Genomic DNA, 23,070 nt, shown 5'->3' with positions numbered 1-23,070 from the left:
TTATATTTTAAGTCAACTAATTTTTCATTTATTTATTGTTTTATAGTAAAATAAGTGTATCAACACATTTAAGTCGAAAACTTAGAAGCATATTTACCTAAAATGCAAATTTATTTATATGGAATTTTTTAAGATCTCATTGTACGTGCTTATTCGTTTTTAACAATAAAAATGTTAGAGTTTATTGTGATTATTTTGACAAAAGCTATAACAAATCACGTGCTTACTTTCTTGACTTAAGAGATATGTAGAAGACTTTTTAAGGGTTCCGACACCTTGAAACTATGATAAAAATATGGTTGTTGTTTGGGAATTCTGATTTCTAACCCTTGCTACGTTAAACCTGACGAACTTATTTTTTCTCCATTGCTATTCGTGCCTGGCTTTGGAAGAAAATTTCGCATCTATTTTCATATCGTGTTTATATATTTACAGCATTTATTCAGAAAGTTTTTAATCAAAAAAAAAACATCATTTCACTTTAGCAGAAGACCTCTAATACCATCTGCATCATCTATGCGCATCCTTTTAGTGCCACATTGCGCAACTTACATCTTTAAGCTTATCCACCACTTATTAATAAAAAGCTATCTTAGAACATAAAACTTATATGAAAAAGTCAAATCGACCTTTCTGCTCGACTCCGCTAATGTTAAATGTACCTGATGGACACCATTCAAATTTTCTAGGCAGGGAGGGGATTTTATCTATTAAAATATTTACGTATGATGAATAGCACTGAATTCAATTCATTTCGTATTTTATCTGCCTCCTCGTCTAGAAGTAAATGCTCTCTCGTCCTTTTACACAAGTATGTCTATTAGATATTTTACGTTGAAAATTTTTTTGTTAAAAAAATCCAACATTTTTAATGTAAGAAAACAGATCTCGTTTGTAGAGAAAGAATATGGTTTTTCTATATCAACACAATGATCATTTTTTTCAAACTACAAACTCTTTATCTAAACTGCATATTATACCGCAAATTGGTATTATTGCAACCGATTACATCCCACGAATTATGAAATGTTTATAATTAATTATGCAGATTTGATATATTGTAATACTCTTACTAAAAATACGCCCTAAAAATCAGATGAATAAACATCACAGGGCAGGTTAATTATAGGTCTTTAAAAAATTATTATAAAATTTTTTTTAATAATTGTCGCGCGCCCGGAAGTTTTTGTAAAAAAAAGTTCAAAATCATGAGTTATGTTTAATTTAATTGTTTATTCGGGGTTTAAAATGTATTTTTCCAAGATTATATACAAAAAGATCTTATTTTTATAGTAGCACTTTACTAACGCTCTTTTACATTATAAACATAATTACATGAATTAAAATTTTATATTAAAAATAGTGGTTCCCAAATTGTGACAAGTTCATTGTGCTTTTAATTAGCGCATTGATTTTAACAAAAAGCTACGATCTAAAGATTACTTAACTACTAATGTATATGTATAAAACATTATTTTTAAAAAATTTATGCGTGCAATGTCTGTAAGCATTTGTTATAATGTTCTTTTATTAGCTTTCTATCTTCAATGATTTTTCTAGATTAGCTTCAGATTCTTAAAATTTAATTAAACTTCAATTTATAAATATTTATATAAACACTAAATAAATAATAAAGGATTTTATAAATAAACAAATGCAATTTTTTTCTCACATATTACCTTTAACCTCGAGTATTAATTATCTTGGAAAATAAATTAAAAAACAAAAATCTGAAAATATGATGTCTGGTTTATATACAAAGTTTTAGGAAAAAACGAATAAATTCAAGTTAGAGAAATTCATTTTGGCTTAAGTTAATGACTATAACTAATCTATAATTTTTTCCGATGCCCGTTAAATCAATAGTTACGAAGATTTTTTTTGAGACATTATATTTTGCTAGTACGTTGGTATTAATAATTTCCCCATTTTATTCTATAGAGGATCGCACAACGTATATATTATGAAAATTGATGATTATAAAAAAATGCATTTTCTTATATTTATTACACAGATACATTATTTGTTCAAAAACAATAAATTCCTTATAATAAAGCATTAAATGCAGTTTTTAATGTGTAAGATATAATAATCAAAATCATAAAAAACCAAAATTTAAAATCAAACAAAATTTAAAACTTTTTTAAAGGCTCAATTTTTGTTTTTTTAACCCAATTCACTGATATTATTTTTTCATTACTGTCGTATGTTAACCTTAATCATTATTTATTAAAATTTCTATTATTTTCCTTGCCTTACTATTAATAGATTTAAATTTTAGTTTTTTTGTTTTAATGTAAGTGTACAAAATCTTTTTTTACGACCATTAAATCTCCCATAGAATAATCATTGATAGAATTATGAACACATTTTCTGTCCATTCTAGACAAGTATTTTTAACTATACGACTGCATTTCTTGCCGCAATTGTGTTTAGAATTGTTTCATCCTCATTATAAAAATCATATTCATCATTATCTCTCAGACATGTATTGTATCCGAGGCTTCCGTACCATACATTGAAAGGATATTTTTTTTAGCAGAGTATACAGCGGTGTTAAAGCATATGAAACTTAATTTATCACTTTTAGTCAGTTCTACTTGTTATAATCTTTTTCTCATAGATGTTTTTTCCAAATAACAAGTAAGGGTTTAATTTAAACTCTCGACTTGTCTTTGACTCTGGGAATAAAGAAGCCTGCCATATATAAGCAAAATTTTGCTTTATTTGCAAAAAAAAATTATAGTATCATTTTTTACTCTTTTCCGTTGTCAAATCTAAGTATAAAGAAAAACTACGTTAGATATTTATATTCTAACTGTGATACGACTTCAACGAAGGGTATGGCTTTCGAAGCAGAGCTCGAAGCATACCTAAAAAATACATCTATTGCTGTAAGTATCACTAAAACCAAAAATTTTAAATCTACAAGACCTCATATCAACAAGGCCAATAATAAATCTTTTTAACTGTTTTTTACGACAATGTGCTTAAACTTTTCTTTTGTTTTGGGTGGTTATGCTTGCATGCGTATATTTAATTCACTGCAAACCTCCCTTACAATACACCTAGGTATACTAAATCACTGGTTTTTACACTTAGCGTAGAGGTGGTTCTCGCCAAAAAACGCTGAATGTTGAAGTCTTTGGCCTCTATTTTCGTAGCTTGGACCATGGTACCCAGAAATGTCGTTTGTTCCTGCCTCCCACATCTTTCAAGAAAGGAATATTATACACAAGAATAAAACCTAGGGATTTCTTCTTTAGCCTGTATTTTAATGTTTGTCTCATTCAAGGTTAATTTCGTCTACTTTAATAATTTGGACAAGCCGATCATACACAACTTGGCCTTTTACTTCTTTCATTTTCGTAAAAAGGAAATCTTTCTTAAATGATGAGCCATACTATAAATAAATGCAAATTATTATTGTAACTAAATTGGCACAGTGGTTAATATGCTCGTTTACTACTTTAGAGGTCTTGGGATCAGATCTCAGCGAGCATTAATTTTATTTGGGGGTCAGTAGCTTCTAAAATTAAAATTAGCTATAAAAATTATGAACAATCAATATACATATATGTGTATATATATATGTATATGTGGTTTGTATAATTCCAAAAAACACTTTTTAAAAATTGAAAAATCAATTAAAAATTTCTGTCGCGTACTATGCGCGAAAATAATCAATCTAGTGTTGTAAATGGTTTTATTTTTAAACAAGTTAACTATTTATAAACTTTTATTATAATTTAATGCATTATTTAAATCAAATTTTTCTTTGGACAGTTATAAGTAATTTTATAGTAAGAATATCGTTCATGAAACATGTGGGTACAATAAAATGTCTGTTTTCGTGCATTACAACTTTGATCTAAAGCGTTTTCAGGGTAATATCATTTTGGTGCGCTGTTAAGGATAGATGGACAATACTCTACAAACAGCAAGAAAATACACAGAGCTTGGTACGTCGACCATATATATATGGAGAGTATTTAAGTGACTAATATTCTCATATACAGGTAGACGAGGATCAGACATAAATATAATCAATGTTTAGTTCCTCTTTTCCAAATAAAAAAGAATATAATATAGTACCTATACGATAAAAAGCGAGTAAATAATTTTTATATTAAATATTGTAACAACAGCGAAATAATATTGGCGAATAGATATTTTAACGAAGAAATTTACTATTGCTTAATAATTTATTAAGGACCAAAAATTCTATTTTTAAAGTTATTATTTTTTTTGCATAATTTGTTTGTTTGTTTATACAAACAAACTCTACTCAAAAAGTATAAATAAATTTTTTCCGCATAAAAATATAAATTTGTAAAATCATAAAAAATATTTGAGTTTATTTATACACCAAGATAAATATAAAATTAACATGAATCCAAATTATACCGAAGGGTATTATTTAACACAAGATATACCTATGGCTTATTTTTTCGATGACATGGTATGCAAGTGTATTAAGTTTATAGATGTAATTTTACTAGATATTCGTATAGATTATTCCATTTATATTGTCATATTATTAAGAAACATAGCAGATCTGATTTATTATTGAATTTTAATTATAACAAGCCTATTATTATTTAGTGGTGCTTTAAGCAGTACTAAAAAATTGAAATTTTGACCTTTAAATATTATTTTGTTACCTTAGAAGTAATAAACTACTAAATACAAACATCTTAATAGTGTGGTATTAGTACAATGATGAATGTCCCTACATAAATATGTTTTTATGTCCGTATCCTTTTGTTAGACTATACTATTGAGATGTTTGCTTAATTTTGTTGTTTCTTATAAACACAATCAAGGCAGAGAATATTATGTAGTACAAGTAGAAGCTCAGTCCATACAGAGGAATATACATGATCCATTTTGGTATAATCTTATGGATACAATGAATGATTATCAATGTCAAGTATATTGGCACTATTAGTAGAAATATTATCTTCATCCTGGGGTATAAATTTGCCCTTTTATGAATATTCATGATTTACAAGACAGAGTCGCCCAGATCTTCCCTCTCTCTGAGGGACTAGACTGGGACAATATTGGCGTACTTGTAGACACTGGCTCTCTGTCCTCAAATGTTCTCCTTACTGTAGATATCTCTGATTTAGTTATAGATGAATGTATAAGGAAGAATATAAAGCATATTATAAGTTATCATCCTCTTATCTTCTCAGGTATAAAGAAGATACAGAGAGATGATTTATTATTGAGATGTATTCAGAATGATATAAATGTCTTTTCTCCCCATACTTCATGGGACAGGGAGATGAATGAGTATCTTTTTGAATTATTAAAAGGCCTGAGTCTACAGGAAGTTATAGAGACACTTAAAAGAGAAGGAAATATGGAATATTTGAGGATAGCGAAGAATACAGATAAGTTCTCTAAATTAGTAGTGGTTGTTGGGTCTGCCTTCAAGTATCATGATCATGTTGACTCTCTGATTATCACAGGAGAGATGGCTCATCACTGTATTTTACACTCCTTAAGGAAGAATAATATAGTAATATTATTAGAGCACTCTAATAGCGAGAGAATGACACTCAAGCATATGAAGAGTAAGCTAGAAGGAGTCCTGAAAGAATGTACTCTTTTTATATCTGAGGAGGACAAGGGCCCTCTTCAAATCATCCTATAAATAAAAATGAGTTTCTATGTTTATTATTTTTAAGCATTAATTTCTCATATAACACGGGTTACCACATTTAAAAACTCATCTCATAGTTTCTAATTTAGTTTGTGTCGAAAATTTGTTTTCTTGTAAAAGTCTAAACTATAACATTATTATAAAATATATTGTCTTTTAGTTTGTTTTCTTTTTATTTTTGTTTACATAAACAAATATTCAAAGAATAAATATCTTTTTATCAATTTAATCTTATTATAATCAAGCAGGCATTCTATGTTTTTATATAAATTTTCTTATGAAATTATTGTCCTTATTAGATGTCTAACCTTTTTAAAAAATCTGCTCCACTAAAAAATATCACAAATATTTCAAAAGACAAGTCATCTCAAAATCTTTCTAATGATGAGCTTATTATTTACAAATCTCATTTAGCACATGAGAAACAGGAGATTTGTATGGTCCACAAATACGATCTAGACATCTTTTTATTTTATAAAAATCTAGACAGAAGTTACAAATATAAAAACAATGAGATATCATTTACTAGTAGAAGTAAAATGATAGACTGGATTATTTATGTACACAATAGACTTAATCTCGCTCAAGATACACTTTTCTTGACTGTATTTATTATTGATAAATTCTTAATTAAAAAAGATATACCAAAAAATAAGTTATATTTGGTAGGAATAAGTGCTTTAATGATAGCTTGTAAGTTTGAAGAAGTGATCTGTCCAACTTTGAATAATCTCGTAGTACTTAGTGATAATAAGATCACTGAAGATGATATAAAGAAAGCTGAGAAGTTTATGTTACATATATTAGATTATGACATATTGTTTAGTAACCCACTAAATTTCTTAAGGAGGTGTAGTAAAGCTAATAATTATGAGAAGAAGAGTAGGACAGTGGCTAAATATATTTTAGAATTGAGTGTTTTATATGAAGATTTATTAATTTATAAGAATTCTATAAAGGCGGCCTCGGCTATGTATTTGGCCAGGAAGATTACTCAGCAAGATACTTGTAAGAATCTGTTTACTTTATATTCTGGACATAGTAAAGAAGAATTAAGAGAGTGTTTTAATAAGATGATACAAATGATAGCAGAGCCCATTAAGTATGAATATATAAAGAAGAAATATGACACACAGAAGTATAACTTCGTATCATCATATGTATCAGAATATGCCAAGCAAAATTTCTACTAGAAATAAATTATATTAGAAATTTATATTAAGTAAATTTAACATACTAAATTTATATAAACAAAATTTAAGTAAATTTAAGTTATATTACAAATAAAGTTATATTAACTAAATTTAACTAAATTAAGTATATATAATAAATTTAAGTTATATTAAAAATAATAAAACTCTTTGTATATTTTGAAATATAGCATTTTAATAAAACATCCCAGAATATTCATACTCATTCACCCCAAACTCACTTTCCTTAGCTTATGTCCATATAAATATTGGACTTGTTCAAATGTAGGAAGTGAAGGGGATTTCTCTAGATTATAAATCTTCTGTAGTAATAATTTATTCTGGAGTCTTAAGAAATCATTTTCATGTCTCAATTTCTCAAGTTCTTGTTTCTTTTTTTCTGCGCTTTTCTTGGCTGCTAGTCTATTTCTTAAAATTACTTGAGATTTCTTGTAGTTTTCCATAGGAAAGAAAAATGAGGGGTAAGAAAAAGGACTCAAAAAAAATAAATATAATTAATTTTAGAAGGAAACATCAAATAAGATTGTATGTCACTATCATATAAGATTGTATGTCATTATTAAATAAGATTGTATGTCACTATCAGATAAGATTATCATATATGTTATAGAATTTTTTATGATATGTCATGTTTTTAATTTTGATTATTGGTCTCTCTTACATTTGTTTCATAAAGGAGATTTCTCTTAAATCTTCTTGTTTTATTCCCCCTTAAAATCTCATGGCCATTTTTCTCAAATCTGCTGAGTCTAAATTTACTGCCCAAATGAACACCTCTTTAAATTTCATAGAAGAAATAGAAACTGCTCTTCAAAATGATGACATACATCAAATCATAAAATATTCCTCTGTAGAACAAATTTCTTACATTCTCTACAAATATCCTCATATTATTCCTGAAGATCTTCTTATTTCTCTTTTAAAAAATAGAGATACTTACATTTCTTATAAATCTTTCAGTCTCTTGACTGATTTATATAAAAACCAAGAACACAGGAAAGAATACTTGGTCTTTTTTAAGTACATGCTCAAAGAAGACTCAAATTACGAAGAGAAAAATGAATTATTGAGCTTATTTGTCATTTTTATATCAGGGAAGCTTAATATGAATTATGACCTGGAGAAGAGGAAATCTCTAATAATAAATGACGAAAATATAGTGAAAATACTTGATGACTTGATCTTTATTAAAGAAGTACAGTATAATATCTTACTAATATTATATGTATTATCTTTTAATCGGGAATATATTGACAAATTAAGAGATATTTTCTTGAAGAAGATTATATGTATTTTAAAAGATAAAAGTAGAGAGAAAATATTAAGAATATCTTATTCTGTACTAGTAAATATCCTGAAATATACAAACTTGAGTATAAATCAAATATACGAATTAAGAAAGATTACTTTAACACTCTGTGATTTAAACATCAGTGACGAAGATCTAAGAAATAATCTGAAAATCTCTAAAGAAGTTTTAGAGAAGAAACATGCTGAATATTCAATAGAGAAATATACTGAAGATTTATTTAGAGGAATACTTGAAGATCATGATTATCATTATGATGAAGTATTCTGGAATACTAATATGGATCATATAAATAAGAATATAGTCGATATAATAAAGATATTGAAGAAATATTTGAAGTCTAATAATAATGAGTGGGTGTGTTTGGCTTGTAATGATATTTATATGATAATTAAAGGAAGTCCGAATATTACAAGGTTGATTAATAAACATCAAGTTAATGATGTGCTGTATGAACTAACTAAGAGTGAAAATGATGAAGTGAGATTTAAAGCAATACAAGCACTTTATGCCTCGATATTTAGTGAATGGAATTAAGGAATTTGTAATAAATATTTATGTTTAAAAAATTTGTATTTTATAAAATTGTATTTATGTTTTATAAAATTGTATTTATAAAATTGAATAAATTTAAATTTATTTTTACCCTTAGCATGAATAAAAAACAAAACTCACGGAGCATGTGAGAAAAAAAAACATAATGACAAATTGCCTTGGTTTATTGCCACGAAGGCGGCCTGTTTGTAAATAGCACTCTACGGGGTATACCTCCACAACATTTTGATAATGTTCATATATATGGAAAATAGAAACTTCATTGATTTTTACCTAAGCTTGTCTGTGGGTAAAATGGAAAATGTATTTTTAGAAATGAATCAAAATTATTTATGTAATGTTAAGCACTTAAATTTAATTGATACAGCATTTGTATTATGTATCATTACATACAAATCTATCATGTAATGTTACTACATCCCCAATAAAGTGTTCTTATGCCTCATTTTATGACAAAAATGCAGTGTAAATAGAATACAATTAAAAAATACATAAATAGGAGACATATTAACAATTATATTTAGACCTACTTGAATTACGCCCTTTTAAAATAAACAAGGCCTTAATTGTTAAGTAAAAGCAAAATAATGCACATTAATGTATGATATGGCTTATTCCATGACCACGCAAAATACAAATAAGAATATGAAGTTTTAACATTAAGCTTATGAGATATCTTGCTTGGCTAGCTTATAGGCCAAGAGAATATTAGGTGAATTTTTTATCAACCTACTACCTTATGACTTTTTACCAATAAAATTTTAAAATCTTTAAAAAATAAAAGAAAAATATTTTAAATTCTTGAAATAACATATAAAATAACATGTAAATTTCTTTTGTATCAGTTTATTTACATAGCCATACACAAACTTACAAACCCAATCAAAAAGGTAGCATACACACTTGTCAACGCACTACTAGACGAACTATCATCGTCATCTTCATCCTCCTCATCTTCCCCGTCGTCTTCTACATTCCCTTTCTCATTATTAGGCTCTGTAGTAAGTTCTGTATTCTCATTTGTCTTTATATCTACACTCCCATTCCCATTATCAACATACCCAGCAGGAGAGTTTACTAACATAGTATCTCCATTCTTAAGATCTAAGATTAAGTTATCTCCTTGCTCTCTAACCTTCTGTACGTTATTAACACTATAATCCTGATTTGGAGAAGGTCTTACAGACACATTATTGTCTGATACATTAAGCCTAGACCCGTCATCTAAATGTAGTACAAACCCATTTCTACCATCTGTGACTTTCACAATATTAGCTTTATCAAATTCATATACACTACCATCTTTTAAGTATATTACAAGTGGACCATCATTTCCGCCACTGTAAGAACTTGCATTATTGGTTGAGCTACCGTGAGTATAACAATTGTTTTGTGTTAGAATATTAGAAATGTATAATAGGAAGAATAACATATGGGGTTAAAGAGAAAATTAATTTATAGTTAAAAAAAAATATAAGAAAAGTAAGAAATGAGAAAATAAAAGAGGAATAGATATGAATGTGAGTGAATGTTTGTTTGTTTATTAGATTACGTCATATTTTATAATTAAAAAACAAATAAAACTAAAAAAAACTAAAAAAAATTAATTATTTTTTACATTTGAATTTAATTATCTTTATGAAGACAAATATTCTCTGTGTTTTTTTTACATTTTGTTGATACGACAACAAATAAAAAGTCTAATTTTTTTATTCAAAAAAGTTTGAAAATTTTATATATTCAGATTTAGGTATTTTATGTTTATTTTTTTATATATTCTTGTGTGTTTTTATATATAGTTTATATTTTTCATATTTGAGAATGATGCACTAATAGACAGTTTAATAAATTAGGTAAATATAATTATTATGTACTTGATTAATCTTTAATTTTACTTCACATTTTCCTCAGTGCGCCTTGAGTTTGAATTCGAAATTTTTCTCTATTTTACCCATAGAGATTTATACAATTATAAGTTTACTGGATATTTGACTTACAGAAGCTTTATTCTATTAATAACATTGTTTTCTCTTGTCTTTTGTTGTATCCCTTTCTAATATATCTTTATATAAAATGTTTATAGAATGTCTTTTTTTTTAATTCCCTCCCCTTCTTATGTTTTATGATATGTCTATTAGTAGTAAATACAATAAGAATGACTTAGTCTTCTTAGAAGATTCTGATTATTCTGGTTTCTGTTTTACTTATTCTATTTCTCAAAATGACATTTCTAAATTTACTAGACCTTCTCCTCCTTCTCTCCCCTCCAAGAAGTCTTTCATTAAGTTGTCTGTCAATCTTCTTACTCATTCTTACAATACTAAGTCTCTCTTCTCTAAATGTGATGTCCTCTGTCTCACTGTCCCCGACTTTGAGACTCCTGTAGACGAGAATATGTGTGATGTCATTTTACTGGACATGACCAAGCCTCTTAAGTTCAGGAATATTAATCCTAATATCTTCTATGAAGTTGATATACTCAGTGCTCTGTATGATAAGAGAGATAGAATGATGTGGTTATATAATTTCAGGGAACTAATACGAGTGACTAAGTGTAGAAATATAATAGTAGGCAGTGCGGCGACAAGGAGTACAGAAGTGAAGAGTCCTCTTGATATTATGAAGATGTTACTAGTGGTGGATATCGGGGAAGATAAAGCCAGGCAGATCTTGAGGAATAATGAGAAATGTCTAGAGAAATGTGCAGAGAGAAGATTTATGAAAAATGAGTGTGTATTTGATGACATACCAGAGGGAGCTCTAAAAGAGGAATTTTTAATCAACAAATTTAAACAAAATTAGAGTATTTATTACACAATCATCTAGTAAATTATACAATAGTTTATGTCAATAAGTTTATTCATCCCCTGTTTTGGAAATGTTTTTAAATAATTTAAGTAGCCAAATAAATCTGTCCATTTGTCGAAAGATGATTGGCCAGTATTTGATCGGCTACGACAGTTTATTTACTTATTGTAGATATATTAAGAGTTTATTTCGCTTTATAATATCTTACATATTAATAAACACTTTAGTAAATTATACATAATAATAAACATTATAGTATATCTTACATATTAATAACACTATAGTAAATTTATTTTAATCATTTATAAATATCACTGTATTATTCTCATAATAAATTATCTCCTGTAAACTTAACTCCTCTAAAATATCATTCACATCTTCTTTGGAAATCTCAAGATCAGAACTAACCCTGGAATAAATCTCATCAAGGCTTATATTAGTAAGTGACTCATCACTCAATCTTATCTCATACAACAAATCTATCACATAATCCTTCTTGGCATTCTGATTCTCTACTATCTGTATCTCCTGATCAATATCATACTCTTTATCTACTTCATTTTTAGGCCTCTTAGTCTCTTTACTTATCTGCTGGAAGAGAGTCGAATTTAGCAAACTTATCGCAGACTCAACGTCAGACACCTCTGTAATCTCAGAAAGGCGTAACTTAGCATGGGCAGTAGAAAGACGAATCATAGTCTCAAGCATCCTGGGGGTTATAGAGACAATTTGTTCTTTCTTATTCTTAATTTGTCTTAAATTTGTATATTCCTCAATAATCATCTTACTCGCTTCTCTGGACAAAACAGGCTTGAGTTTTCTACACTCGTCAATATATTCCTTAAATCCAGAAGAATCTTCTTCTTCTTTTTGTACGAAAACAGAGTGACTTCTTACTACATGCTCAGAAATAAGTGAGTCAGTGACTACATCTGACTTATCTAGTACTACAAAAATAAGATCAAATCTGGTCATAATAGACTCAGGAAGTCTAATATTCTCACTGGGCTTCCTACTCTCCCTGTACATTCCATAAATTGGATTAGCAGCAGCAAGTACAGAACATCTCGCATTTAGAGTCGTGTGTATACCAGCCTTAGAAATAGTAACAGTCTGCTGCTCCATGACTTCATGGATGGCTACTCTATCTAAATCATTCATCTTATCAAACTCGTCTATACAAACTATCCCCCTATCGGCCAAGACCATGGCCCCGGCCTCGAGTCTTTTATCCCCTGTCTCTTTATCAATAACAACAGCAGCAGTCAAGCCGACACCAGACGACCCTTTGCCTGTAGTGGCGACAGAAATCTCATTAAAATTGTAAATAAATCTTAATAATTGAGATTTGGCTGTACTAGGGTCCCCTACTAATAAAATATTTATATCTCCTCTAATTTTAGATCCATTTTTCATTATAATTTCATTTCCTCCTACTAACATCAAAGCTAGAGCTAATTTAATTTTATCATGTCCCCAAATACTAGGGGCAATATATTTAGTAATATCTTTGTAATCAATTGTATTAGATTTTGTTGTTTTTATCTCTGTCTTTTTTAATTGGTCAATATTATTACAAATTAATACATTCTTAAATTTACTAGGGAATTCTGTCGTATTTCCAAATGATAAACTTTTATAAATCCCATAACAAGTAATTCTATCTCCAGGTTTAATTTTATCTACTAAATCATGACTTACTATACATTCCACACTTCTAGGGAGTTGGCCGCATGGGGCGTCTTCAGGCATTTCTTGTAAATTGAATGTTTGATAATCCACATAGTCACTGAGCCCATATTCTGTATTTAATATTGACCCGTCAGTGTCTCTAGTAGGATAAACTGTATTAGTAATTGGCAATTTAGTGATCATAGTCGAGTCCCTGTACTCTTTCTGTACGAAAGAAGATTTCGTATTATTGTAATGAACACTCTTGACTATTTTGGGCCTGCATGTCGAGCAATTAGTGACTATTCCTGTTATACAAATAAGTTTACCAATAAAAAGAGAAATCAGAGTACGAGGAGTAAGCTTGTACTCTCCGAATGAACCCTTGATGCCAAATTTTATATCTTTTTGACTTATCTGGTTTAATAAATCTTCTATTTGGGGGACTATAGTAGCAGGATCATTGATTAGTAAAGAGGCGAGATTTGTATTGTAATTTCTTATGTCGTTCATGTTGAAAATGACTCGGGGTGAAGAAGTCTTAAGAAGGATTTCGTAGTAGTCTTTTTCTGATGTGTTTTTGTATTCATCTATGAAATTCTTAAATTCTTCAATTGGGTCAGCAATATTCATTGAGGGTGAAGAATAATAAAAAAATGTATTGAAATAATACATACACTAGTATTATGAATATGATTAATATTATATGTACTTACTATAGTATTATAATATAATTCTTAAAACATCATTCTATATTTTAAATACATGAAATATATGTTTTACTTGATGATGAATCTTACAAGTAGAATGTGTTTATAATTATCAACAAATTCGGAATATACATCACCAGTGTACTCTCTAAAAATCCAATATTCATAAATATAATCCCTAAATTATAAATCCCTGATATCCAGTAATTTATCACTTTCCTTCTATTAACTCTCTTGATTATTTCTAAACAGTACACTATATCTTTTATATCTTGTATATTTATAGAGGTATTCAAGGTATCCCTTAGTCCTATACTGACAGAGGAGACACTAAAGGCCTGTAGATCATTAAGCCCGTCTCCGATCATACAACTTCCTCCTTTGAATCTACTAATAATATCCGCCTTATCAGATGAGGTCAAATTATAAAAATATTCTTTTATATTCATTTTACTACAAAACTCTTCTACGTTTCTTTTAGTGTCTCCTGACAGGAGAATGACACGGTATTTGGATTGTAAAATTCTTAAGACATTTTTAGTATTTTTCTTTATAAAATCTTCCATCATGAAGAAGCCACAAATTAGACCATTTTTTGAGACGTAGATTGTGTTCCTGTCGTATTTCCTGCTTTTTAAGTTTAAATAATTACAGAATTCGTATTTTCCTATTCTTATTTCATTATTCTTGTATTTGCATCTTAAACCATAAGAAGATAAATATTCTTTGTCTATTAAATTGTGCTTATCTTGATCTACAATATAATCTACAATATTAACTTGATCTAATATAGTATCTTGAATATTATCTGATGGATCGTATATAGTATCTTTAATATTATCTTGATCTAATATAGTATCTTGAATATTATAATTATTATTATCTTTATCAGTTTTAGATTGAGTTTCATTTTTTAATATTTCTAATATTCCTCTGGAATATGAATTATCAAATTCCTCTTCTAATTCGTAAACCACATCTCTTAACTCTCTGTCCAATTTATAATTTACTACTTTACTAGTACGAGTCAGTGTGCCCGTTTTATCTATAAACACATTCTTTATATCTTTAGATATATCAAAATCATTGACTCTTATATTCCTAGCCTTCATATCTTTATTAATCCTCAATTTCAATATTATATCTGATATTATAAATATACACGGGCAAATCTTCATATTCATTTTCAAATTAAATTCTAAAACTTCTGGTAAATTGTCGCAATAAATTAACGAATAAATTATTGATAAAATATTTACTAATACGATAAATTCATTATATTTTGATCTTGTGACTTTTTCAGTTTTCATATCAAATAAATTAATTTTAGTCACTTGGACAATTATTTGACCTTCTTTGACTAGCATTTCTTCGTGTAAAATGTCGCCTTGTTTTAAAAATTTCAATTTGTCTTCGCCTGTATTTGACGAATTGTCAATTTTACAAGTTCCTTGTAAAATTATACCTGTTATTTGTATTTTATCATTCTTTTTATATAAAATTTTTTCTTTAGGCTTCACTGTATCGACATATTCATAATATATAAAATTTTCGTCGTCTTTTTTCTTCTTTATATTTCTAAATTTTAGATTATCTTGGTTTATATCAAAATTAGAAATAATTTTTCTAAATTTAAAATTATCTAAAATTTTAAATAAATTAAGTCTTCCTAATAAATTTAATTTTTCTGTTATCAAATTATTTAATAATACATACATTAATATATCACATGAATTATCTAAATTTTTATCATTGAATCTTATAAAATACATTAGAAATGAAAATATGGAAAAATATCTATATATTTTCAAATTTGTTTGTTTAAAACTAACAAATTGTATACATAAGATTATAAATAATCTTATGTATAAAAATTCCTTAGAAATTTTATATATTATTATCAATATACTACTAATAAAATATGGTAAAAAATCAAATTTTTTAGTTTCAAATCCATTATTATTTAGTTCTTTTATAATATCTGGTAATCTTCTTTTATATTTTATTAAAATTTCTTTAGTAAAAATATTTACTTTATAAAAAGATATATTTGGGATAGTTGAAAGAACAGTGTTGAGTTTATTAATGCAGAGTATACATGATAGATTTGTGATTTTTATGATTTTAGTTTTCATGCTTGTTTCAGTTTTTTTAGTTTATTTAAGCTTTTTTGCATGAATAATATTTTAGAGTTGAGTTTGTTTGTTCAAACCAACAAAGTATCCCAATTTATTATAGAAGAGTTTAAAAATATTTTTATTACACTAAATTACTATAACTAAAAATATTTAATTATTAATTGGGGGTTCAATGCGGAAATAAGATTTAATATATGTTAATTTAACTTTATATTATTTTTCTAATTTTATGTTCTTTAATTTTTATATTCAAATACATAGAATTTGTTTTATGTATAAGACAAAGTAAATGTTACATAACTTTAAATTAATATTTTACTTGGTATATTTTGATTTACCCATGGATTGTAAAATCTCCCCTCAAAATGCTCTCATGTTAGACAAAATATGTCAAACTATAAAATCCCAATATTTATTAATAGACATCACAGACAAACTTAGAATACAAATGGTTTCTGATTCCAAAAATGTCATCTGTAACATTTCATTCACATCTTCTTTTTTTCTCACTTCTTCTTTACAAAACATTGTTTTCCGAATTAACAAGCCACGTTTCTCATTTTCAAAAATGTTAAACTTGAAAATTGAGTCTGTTCCCAATTTTCTAATTTTTATTTACGAGTTTGATGATTACATTTATAGACACAAATATGTTATATTTAATGAGTCAGTAGTTGATATACCATTTAATATAAATAAAAGTGATTTTATTGACCCGCATTTGTTTTATCAAGTGATTTGTCAGACTTCTGGTAGTGCTAAAATTGAGTTTGATGATCAATTTGGAATTGTCTCTAATGAGAATATAAGTCTTAAGTTTCAGTGTCCAGGGTTTACAGGAATAAGTTTCAAGTTTGAGACTGAGATATTTAAGAAGATTTTGTCGATTAATGATATGTTTGATAGTTGTTTATTAAATTGGGAAGATGATGATAGTCCAGTAAATATAAATTTTTATGGTACTACAATGTCAGTATTTTTATTTATAGCAACTCAATAGAATAAAATTTATAATTTTAATAACTATTTAAAATTTATAATTTTCTAAGTATAAAAGTGTTCTTTAGATTGAAAATTTTTCAAAATTAAAATCTTATAATTATCATCCATTTGTGAAACTATAAGCATACTCTATTTAAATTCATTTATTATTAGTTACTAAAGTAACTCAATGTTAATATTTTCTTTTTTTTTTGACCCAAATGCAAAATAATGAAATAAATATCAAAGATTTTATTTTTGAAAGAGATTCAGATATAAAAATCCTCGAAAAATCCATAAACAATTCAAGAAAAAAGACCATGTTATTCCAAAGACTTCCTTTTTACTCCAGAAGAAGAACAAGATCAAATTTTAAATTTAGAAAAGTTTCTACTCGTAGAAAATCTAGACACTTTTTAAAAACACACATTTGGTACGCCAAAAGGTTTAAAATGTTGAAATTTGGCAACGTGGCGTTGCCACTAGTAAGAAATCAAAAAAGTAATAAATTTATTTATAAGTCTCATAAGAGAGGATTCATCTTCGATGAATCCTTTAAGAAAACTTATATACTAAATATTAATGACGTAAATATACTTGATGATGTAAATATACTTGATGATGTAAATATACTTGATGATGTAAAGTCTTATGAAATTAATTACAATATAAAAAATCAAATACAACTTGTAAAAACAAATGAAGGGTTTATAGAAGTAGTAGTCACTGAGAAATATTGTCTTATGATTTTGCCTGTGTGGTTTAGTACAAGTTTTACTAATTATAAAGAATTAGAATGTTGTGTTTCTGTTATAAAAGTACAAGATTGTCTTTTAAATGAGTTTTCTTTGGAAATTGATGAATCAATTTCTAATAGTAAAAATTTTTATATAAAAAATTTTCATGATTATGAAAAGGGTAAACTTTTCATTTTTAAGAAAGATATGATGAATTTTTGGTATGAATTTATAAAACAAGGATGTATTCCTGTGTGTATAAATGAATTACAAAGGATCGCATTAGAAAATGATACTATGATTTATCCATTTGATGATGTCAATTCTGAATCTTTTAAAATGTTTGAAGATGAACAGAATAAGATTTTTATAGGGAAATATGAGAGGACTCCGAAGAGTAAGAAAGTGAAGATTAATTATGAAGATCTAGTAATTTACACTAAAAAGAAGGTTTTTTATTATGTTTTCGAAGTTGATAAAGGAGTCTTAAATAAAAATGGGTTTGTTTTTGAAAATGATCAAGTGATAGGCCGAGTGATCAGAGGGAGTTTTTGTTTCTCTAGAGGGAAGTGTAGAGGCTTGTGCTATACATTTTGTGAAGTGGAATTTGATAAATTTTATGAGTGTAAGAATTATGACCATATGAACAAATATCAAATGAGATTTATCAAAAGAAAAGCACTAAATTGAAATAAAAATTTGATAGACATTATATTTGATACACAAATTATATTTGATACACATTATATTTGATTGATATATTTATATTTTATACAAATTATGTTTGATACACATTATATATTTTTTATAATTGGTTTCTCATTCTGGTTTTTATTTGTTTCTTTTTTCTTTCCCCCTATGGGTAATGTAAATAGTTCTATTCTCTGTGAGGAAGAAATAGAAGAATTAAAGAATTCTAGTGTCTTCACTGAACACGAGATTGAATATTTATATGATAGATTCTGTTATCTTGACAAGTTTAGTGTAGGATATCTCACTTATAAAGATCTCAATACTATCCCCGAGTTCGAGATGAATCCTTTTAATAAATTGATCTGTAATGCCATAGAGCGCATATTTGATTATCAGAATATCACTTTCTTACACTTCTTAGATTTAGTGGGCTTATTTAATAAGAAGACTAGTGTAGAGAAAAGAATAAGATTCTTATTTGATATATTCAATCTGAACAGAGATGGGAGACTCTGTAAATCTGTCTTGAAAGATATCTTTGAGATTATGGGGTGTCGAGATGAGGCGGAGATAGGACTTGTACTCAGGACTTATGATACCAAGAAGAAAGGTTATTTGGACTACAAAGATTTTACAAATTTCTACTTTAGTGATCCGAATATTGAGAAGAACATGCTTATAGATTTCACTAAGAATATTAAGCAGCCCACTAAAGTGAGATTTAAGGACATAATATTCCCCAATTTCTTAATCAAGAAAATGTAATACACAATGAAATGTGTAATCTTGATTAAATATACTGTGGCATTATATTTAAACTTAATAATATCTAGTAAATTATTGTGTCGCGAATTTCTAACTTATTTATATATTTCTACACATCTATATTCATTTCTATATATTCTAATCTCTAATATAATGTTATTCTATATTCTAATCTCTATTATAATTTTATTCTCTATATTCTAATCTCTAATATAATTTATTCTCTACATTTTAATCTCTAATATAACGTTATTCTCTATATCTACATTTAAATCCATAAGATGTATAAAGAATTATAAGATGATTATGCTAGAAAATATTTCTCTGGACTTCTGAAGGAAATAAGACGAAGCCTATGTGGAAAGAACCATAAAAGCCTATAAGCTACCTACGAGCAGGAGACGCAATGAAAATCTAGAATATAAACTTCATTATATCAATTTACTCCATATCTATAATTAATAATTTTCTATCTTTTTGGTTATTTTTTCCCCTTAGAATGTTTTTCTTTAGAAGTGACTCGGTAAATAATTCTGAAGATCTTAATATTGACTTATTAATCTCTCGATTAGAACACAGTGAATATTTAGATGACAAATACGATGCACTAAAAGATCTAGAAGATTATTCTCATAGAAATATCCTGGAGACAGGTACACACGCTTTATATCCGATAATCTACTCCATGGAAGATCTAGAAGATATTTCTTATAATTTCAGAATATTATACTCGATTTTCACTTCTAAATATAAAGACGAATTTGTTGATTTACTCTTAAAAACCAACAAACTTGTACTGATCTTAATGAATAACCAGTATAAAGATGAGTCAGGATTCAGAAGATTAATTATAGAATTGACAAATAATAAAGAATTCTGTAAAGTATTTGTAGAAATAAATGGTGCATCAGGTTACAGTGTAAATCTTATGGACATGGGGAATACAGAAGTTATTAGGAGACTTTTAAATCTGAATAATAATTTTGATAAAGAAATCGTCTTTGAGGGGATATTTGAGAAGTTACTTGAGAATTACAAGACACTACCAGAGTCAAGGGAGATACTGGAAATATTATTAAGAAGGAATCATTTCAATCAGAATTATTTCGTAGAGACAGACTGGACTAGAACCAGACTACATTCTAAAATAATAAATGCTCTTATAGATAATACAAATAATAATATAAATTATATAAAAGACACAGTCTATAAGACTGTGTCTTTTGACAGGGCCCTGGTAGATAAGAATTACGAATACATTTACAAAATGATAGACTGGAGTACAAAATATAGAAAGATATTCTCGTCAATATTCTTTAAGGAATCTTTACAAGAGACACTTGACCTCGAAAATGAAGATCTTGGAAATTTAGAAGGTAAAGTCTTAGGAGACACTGACCTCATAATCATCTTGTACTATTTTATGCATAAAAATATCTTGAAATTTGAATCTTCTGGTTTTGTTCTTTTGATCTACTCTGAAATATTGAGAGACGACTTGTCTATTCCTAAGATAAATTTATCAGAGTCTAAATACGAGATTATATATAAATCTGTACTAAGTGATCCTTGTTCTGTGGCAAATATACTTCTATTATTATCTCTAAGGAATTATGAGTATACATTTGATCACTCTATACTAGATATAAATCTGGGTACTATTTTATATTTCCTTATATTGGCAGATACTAATTATATTCTAGAGAAATCTAGTGTATTAAAATATCTCATATCTGATGATACATGTGACCCCACACTTAAGAAATTCTGTATTTTCCTGTGCTGCATTCATGGCATAAAATTAAATTACAATGAAGCTTATCTTAAGGAAAATGCGAAGCATCTTAGAAATCTACTAGTTAATTCCAAGATTGACTCTTGTTTATTTACAATAGACGAGGCCAGTGTCTTGATAATCGATAAACTCAATGAATTTATCAACCAATGAATAATCTTCTTCTATATTATACATCTCCTGTTTTTTATAAATCTTACGATCTTGTATTAGCATGTTTATTGATGTACTCTCATTTTATGTATCTCCTTTTTGATTAATTTAATAAATTCCTTCTGTGACTCTTTATTATGTAAGAAATGATCTCCTTCTCTGAAATTTATAATCTCTGAATTCTTGACATGTCTCAATTTGTCGTCTATCTTTTTTACTACAAACTCATCTTTGTCAGAAATGACGAAGATGAGTTTATAATTATTTTTATTTAGGTTTTTATAATGTTCATCTTCTAAATAAGAAGAGAATAAATCTTCTATACCATGTCTCTTGTATAAACTTACATATCTTTCATGTATGTATATTATACCATCATATCTAAATATATTCTCTATATCTTTATTATCTACTTCATTGTCTATTATTGTTCCAGTTTCATCTTCAAATCTAAATTTTTCATTATAATTATATTTATGGCGTTGACTCTCAAAATATTCTGTGTCTGATACTGACCCCTGTAGTATACACAGTACTATCTTATTATTGATATGCCTATTTATATAAGTCATGATGACTTGACACCCCGTAGAATTCCCTATAAGAATGATCTGTCCTTCTAAATCTACCATGACTTTATTAAGATCTTCTAAATCATATTCAAATGGAAATATACCGAAATTAGGATGACTCCTAAATTGTGGTATTATTAGTCTTAAAAACATTTTGTATAGAGAATATGTGTAAGGTAGAGTGATCTAATCCACCTACTAATATGATAGTTATACTTGATTTTATATCATTAGTATAACATATCAAGTGATTTATATCATCATACACAAATATGCTCCCTTTCATTTTTATTTTTTATTTTTTATTTTTTATTTTCATGCTGTAAAACTTTTATTTATATTTTTTTAAATTAGTTTGTTTGTCTAAACAAACAAAATGATTCACGGAATAATAATCTTCAATGCCGAAGGCGAAACCAAATTATCCAGGGATTTTTCACTTAAATACATAGAAGATGAGATCAAGAATAAAGTTCTACAAGAGAAAGATACAAATATAATCTATGATACAAGTGATACTAGTATTATTTTTAAGAAGCATTTTAATATTTTTATATGTTTTATTATTGAGAATGAAAATGAGTTTTATATTTTGAGTCTTATAAATGTTTTTATAGATTCTTTTAGTAGTCATTTTTCAAATGTTTGCATAAATTCTTCTAGTAGTCATTTTTCTGAGTTACATTTTGTGTATCAATTTAAGGAGATTTATGATATTCTTGACGAAATGTTTGTAGGTGGCTACTACATCCCCAAATAAAACATTATATTAATAAAGTTATATTAATATGCTAGTATAATTAATTATTATATTATGTTAGTATAATTAATTATTATATTATGTTAATTATATTTTATTATATTATATAATGTAAGTAAAACATTATATTAATTTTAATTATATAATGTTAGTATAATATTATACTAATTTTCTTAATAAAATATCATACTAATTTTTTTTATACTAATTTTATTTAATAAATGTTTATTTTATATTTCCCATTCTTCTTCTGTTTTTTTGATATTAAATCCTTCTTCTTGTATATTTTCCTTACCTACGATATTTTGTACAGCTTTTAAGAATTTTAAAGGGTTTCCGTCAGATTTATGCAGTGCATTTTTCACAGGCGTGAGGATTCTCGCTTTACTTGACGGGGAGTCGTAGATTTTCCTAGTGAATTTTGTGGTGTTTTTTATACCTGGACTGTTTTCCGAGTCACCCTTCATTTTAGGGTAAACAAAATTCAACAATAAATTTAAAGATTTATTATTACAATTATATTTAAAGATTTGTAAAT

The 23,070-nt window shown here is 27.1% G+C and overlaps 15 protein-coding genes across 15 annotated transcripts; 9 read left to right on the top strand and 6 right to left on the bottom strand.

The window, feature by feature from the left end:
- Window positions 1-4,993: 4,993 nt before the first annotated feature.
- Window positions 4,994-5,665, top strand: VNE69_02023 (NIF3-like protein 1; the record flags this gene model as incomplete). Its single annotated transcript, XM_065472569.1, has 1 exon — window positions 4,994-5,665. The coding sequence occupies one exon, from the start codon at window positions 4,994-4,996 to the stop codon at window positions 5,663-5,665; it is 672 nt and encodes a 223-aa protein (XP_065328641.1).
- A 308-nt stretch (window positions 5,666-5,973) lies between these two features.
- VNE69_02022 (G2/mitotic-specific cyclin-B) lies at window positions 5,974-6,867 on the top strand (the record flags this gene model as incomplete). The annotated part of the gene is made up of 1 exon (XM_065472568.1): window positions 5,974-6,867. One exon carries the CDS (start codon window positions 5,974-5,976, stop codon window positions 6,865-6,867), a length of 894 nt encoding a protein of 297 aa, XP_065328640.1.
- Window positions 6,868-7,091: 224 nt separating this feature from the next.
- VNE69_02021 (uncharacterized protein) lies at window positions 7,092-7,328 on the bottom strand (the record flags this gene model as incomplete). Its single annotated transcript, XM_065472567.1, has 1 exon — window positions 7,092-7,328. One exon carries the CDS (start codon window positions 7,326-7,328, stop codon window positions 7,092-7,094), a length of 237 nt encoding a protein of 78 aa, XP_065328639.1.
- Window positions 7,329-7,606: 278 nt separating this feature from the next.
- Window positions 7,607-8,731, top strand: VNE69_02020 (V-type proton ATPase subunit H (VMA13); the record flags this gene model as incomplete). Its single annotated transcript, XM_065472566.1, has 1 exon — window positions 7,607-8,731. The coding sequence occupies one exon, from the start codon at window positions 7,607-7,609 to the stop codon at window positions 8,729-8,731; it is 1,125 nt and encodes a 374-aa protein (XP_065328638.1).
- Window positions 8,732-9,599: 868 nt separating this feature from the next.
- VNE69_02019 (putative SP-containing protein) lies at window positions 9,600-10,181 on the bottom strand (the record flags this gene model as incomplete). Its single annotated transcript, XM_065472565.1, has 1 exon — window positions 9,600-10,181. One exon carries the CDS (start codon window positions 10,179-10,181, stop codon window positions 9,600-9,602), a length of 582 nt encoding a protein of 193 aa, XP_065328637.1.
- A 683-nt stretch (window positions 10,182-10,864) lies between these two features.
- Window positions 10,865-11,551, top strand: VNE69_02018 (ribonuclease P protein subunit p30-like; the record flags this gene model as incomplete). Its single annotated transcript, XM_065472564.1, has 1 exon — window positions 10,865-11,551. One exon carries the CDS (start codon window positions 10,865-10,867, stop codon window positions 11,549-11,551), a length of 687 nt encoding a protein of 228 aa, XP_065328636.1.
- Window positions 11,552-11,851: 300 nt separating this feature from the next.
- VNE69_02017 (DNA replication licensing factor MCM3) lies at window positions 11,852-13,861 on the bottom strand (the record flags this gene model as incomplete). Its single annotated transcript, XM_065472563.1, has 1 exon — window positions 11,852-13,861. The coding sequence occupies one exon, from the start codon at window positions 13,859-13,861 to the stop codon at window positions 11,852-11,854; it is 2,010 nt and encodes a 669-aa protein (XP_065328635.1).
- A 163-nt stretch (window positions 13,862-14,024) lies between these two features.
- On the bottom strand, window positions 14,025-16,073 carry VNE69_02016 (putative cation-transporting P-type ATPase; the record flags this gene model as incomplete). Its single annotated transcript, XM_065472562.1, has 1 exon — window positions 14,025-16,073. One exon carries the CDS (start codon window positions 16,071-16,073, stop codon window positions 14,025-14,027), a length of 2,049 nt encoding a protein of 682 aa, XP_065328634.1.
- A 292-nt stretch (window positions 16,074-16,365) lies between these two features.
- On the top strand, window positions 16,366-17,076 carry VNE69_02015 (DNA damage checkpoint protein DDC1; the record flags this gene model as incomplete). Its single annotated transcript, XM_065472561.1, has 1 exon — window positions 16,366-17,076. The coding sequence occupies one exon, from the start codon at window positions 16,366-16,368 to the stop codon at window positions 17,074-17,076; it is 711 nt and encodes a 236-aa protein (XP_065328633.1).
- Window positions 17,077-17,278: 202 nt separating this feature from the next.
- VNE69_02014 (aminomethyltransferase) lies at window positions 17,279-18,484 on the top strand (the record flags this gene model as incomplete). The annotated part of the gene is made up of 1 exon (XM_065472560.1): window positions 17,279-18,484. The coding sequence occupies one exon, from the start codon at window positions 17,279-17,281 to the stop codon at window positions 18,482-18,484; it is 1,206 nt and encodes a 401-aa protein (XP_065328632.1).
- A 168-nt stretch (window positions 18,485-18,652) lies between these two features.
- VNE69_02013 (putative calcineurin B subunit) lies at window positions 18,653-19,252 on the top strand (the record flags this gene model as incomplete). The annotated part of the gene is made up of 1 exon (XM_065472559.1): window positions 18,653-19,252. One exon carries the CDS (start codon window positions 18,653-18,655, stop codon window positions 19,250-19,252), a length of 600 nt encoding a protein of 199 aa, XP_065328631.1.
- A 499-nt stretch (window positions 19,253-19,751) lies between these two features.
- On the top strand, window positions 19,752-21,200 carry VNE69_02012 (putative vesicular transport factor (P115); the record flags this gene model as incomplete). The annotated part of the gene is made up of 1 exon (XM_065472558.1): window positions 19,752-21,200. One exon carries the CDS (start codon window positions 19,752-19,754, stop codon window positions 21,198-21,200), a length of 1,449 nt encoding a protein of 482 aa, XP_065328630.1.
- Window positions 21,201-21,265: 65 nt separating this feature from the next.
- VNE69_02011 (alpha/beta-hydrolases superfamily protein) lies at window positions 21,266-22,058 on the bottom strand (the record flags this gene model as incomplete). The annotated part of the gene is made up of 2 exons (XM_065472557.1): window positions 21,266-21,893; window positions 22,039-22,058. The coding sequence occupies 2 exons, from the start codon at window positions 22,056-22,058 to the stop codon at window positions 21,266-21,268; spliced, it is 648 nt and encodes a 215-aa protein (XP_065328629.1).
- A 90-nt stretch (window positions 22,059-22,148) lies between these two features.
- VNE69_02010 (AP complex subunit sigma) lies at window positions 22,149-22,532 on the top strand (the record flags this gene model as incomplete). The annotated part of the gene is made up of 1 exon (XM_065472556.1): window positions 22,149-22,532. One exon carries the CDS (start codon window positions 22,149-22,151, stop codon window positions 22,530-22,532), a length of 384 nt encoding a protein of 127 aa, XP_065328628.1.
- A 230-nt stretch (window positions 22,533-22,762) lies between these two features.
- On the bottom strand, window positions 22,763-22,999 carry VNE69_02009 (uncharacterized protein; the record flags this gene model as incomplete). Its single annotated transcript, XM_065472555.1, has 1 exon — window positions 22,763-22,999. One exon carries the CDS (start codon window positions 22,997-22,999, stop codon window positions 22,763-22,765), a length of 237 nt encoding a protein of 78 aa, XP_065328627.1.
- Between the last annotated feature and the right edge of the window lie 71 nt (window positions 23,000-23,070).

The sequence above is a fragment of the Vairimorpha necatrix genome, chromosome 2 (genome assembly GCF_036630325.1).
Source record: "Vairimorpha necatrix chromosome 2, complete sequence".
In the NCBI taxonomy this organism is placed as follows: domain Eukaryota; kingdom Fungi; phylum Microsporidia; family Nosematidae; genus Vairimorpha; species Vairimorpha necatrix.
This window is presented reverse-complemented; position numbering and strand designations above follow the sequence as displayed.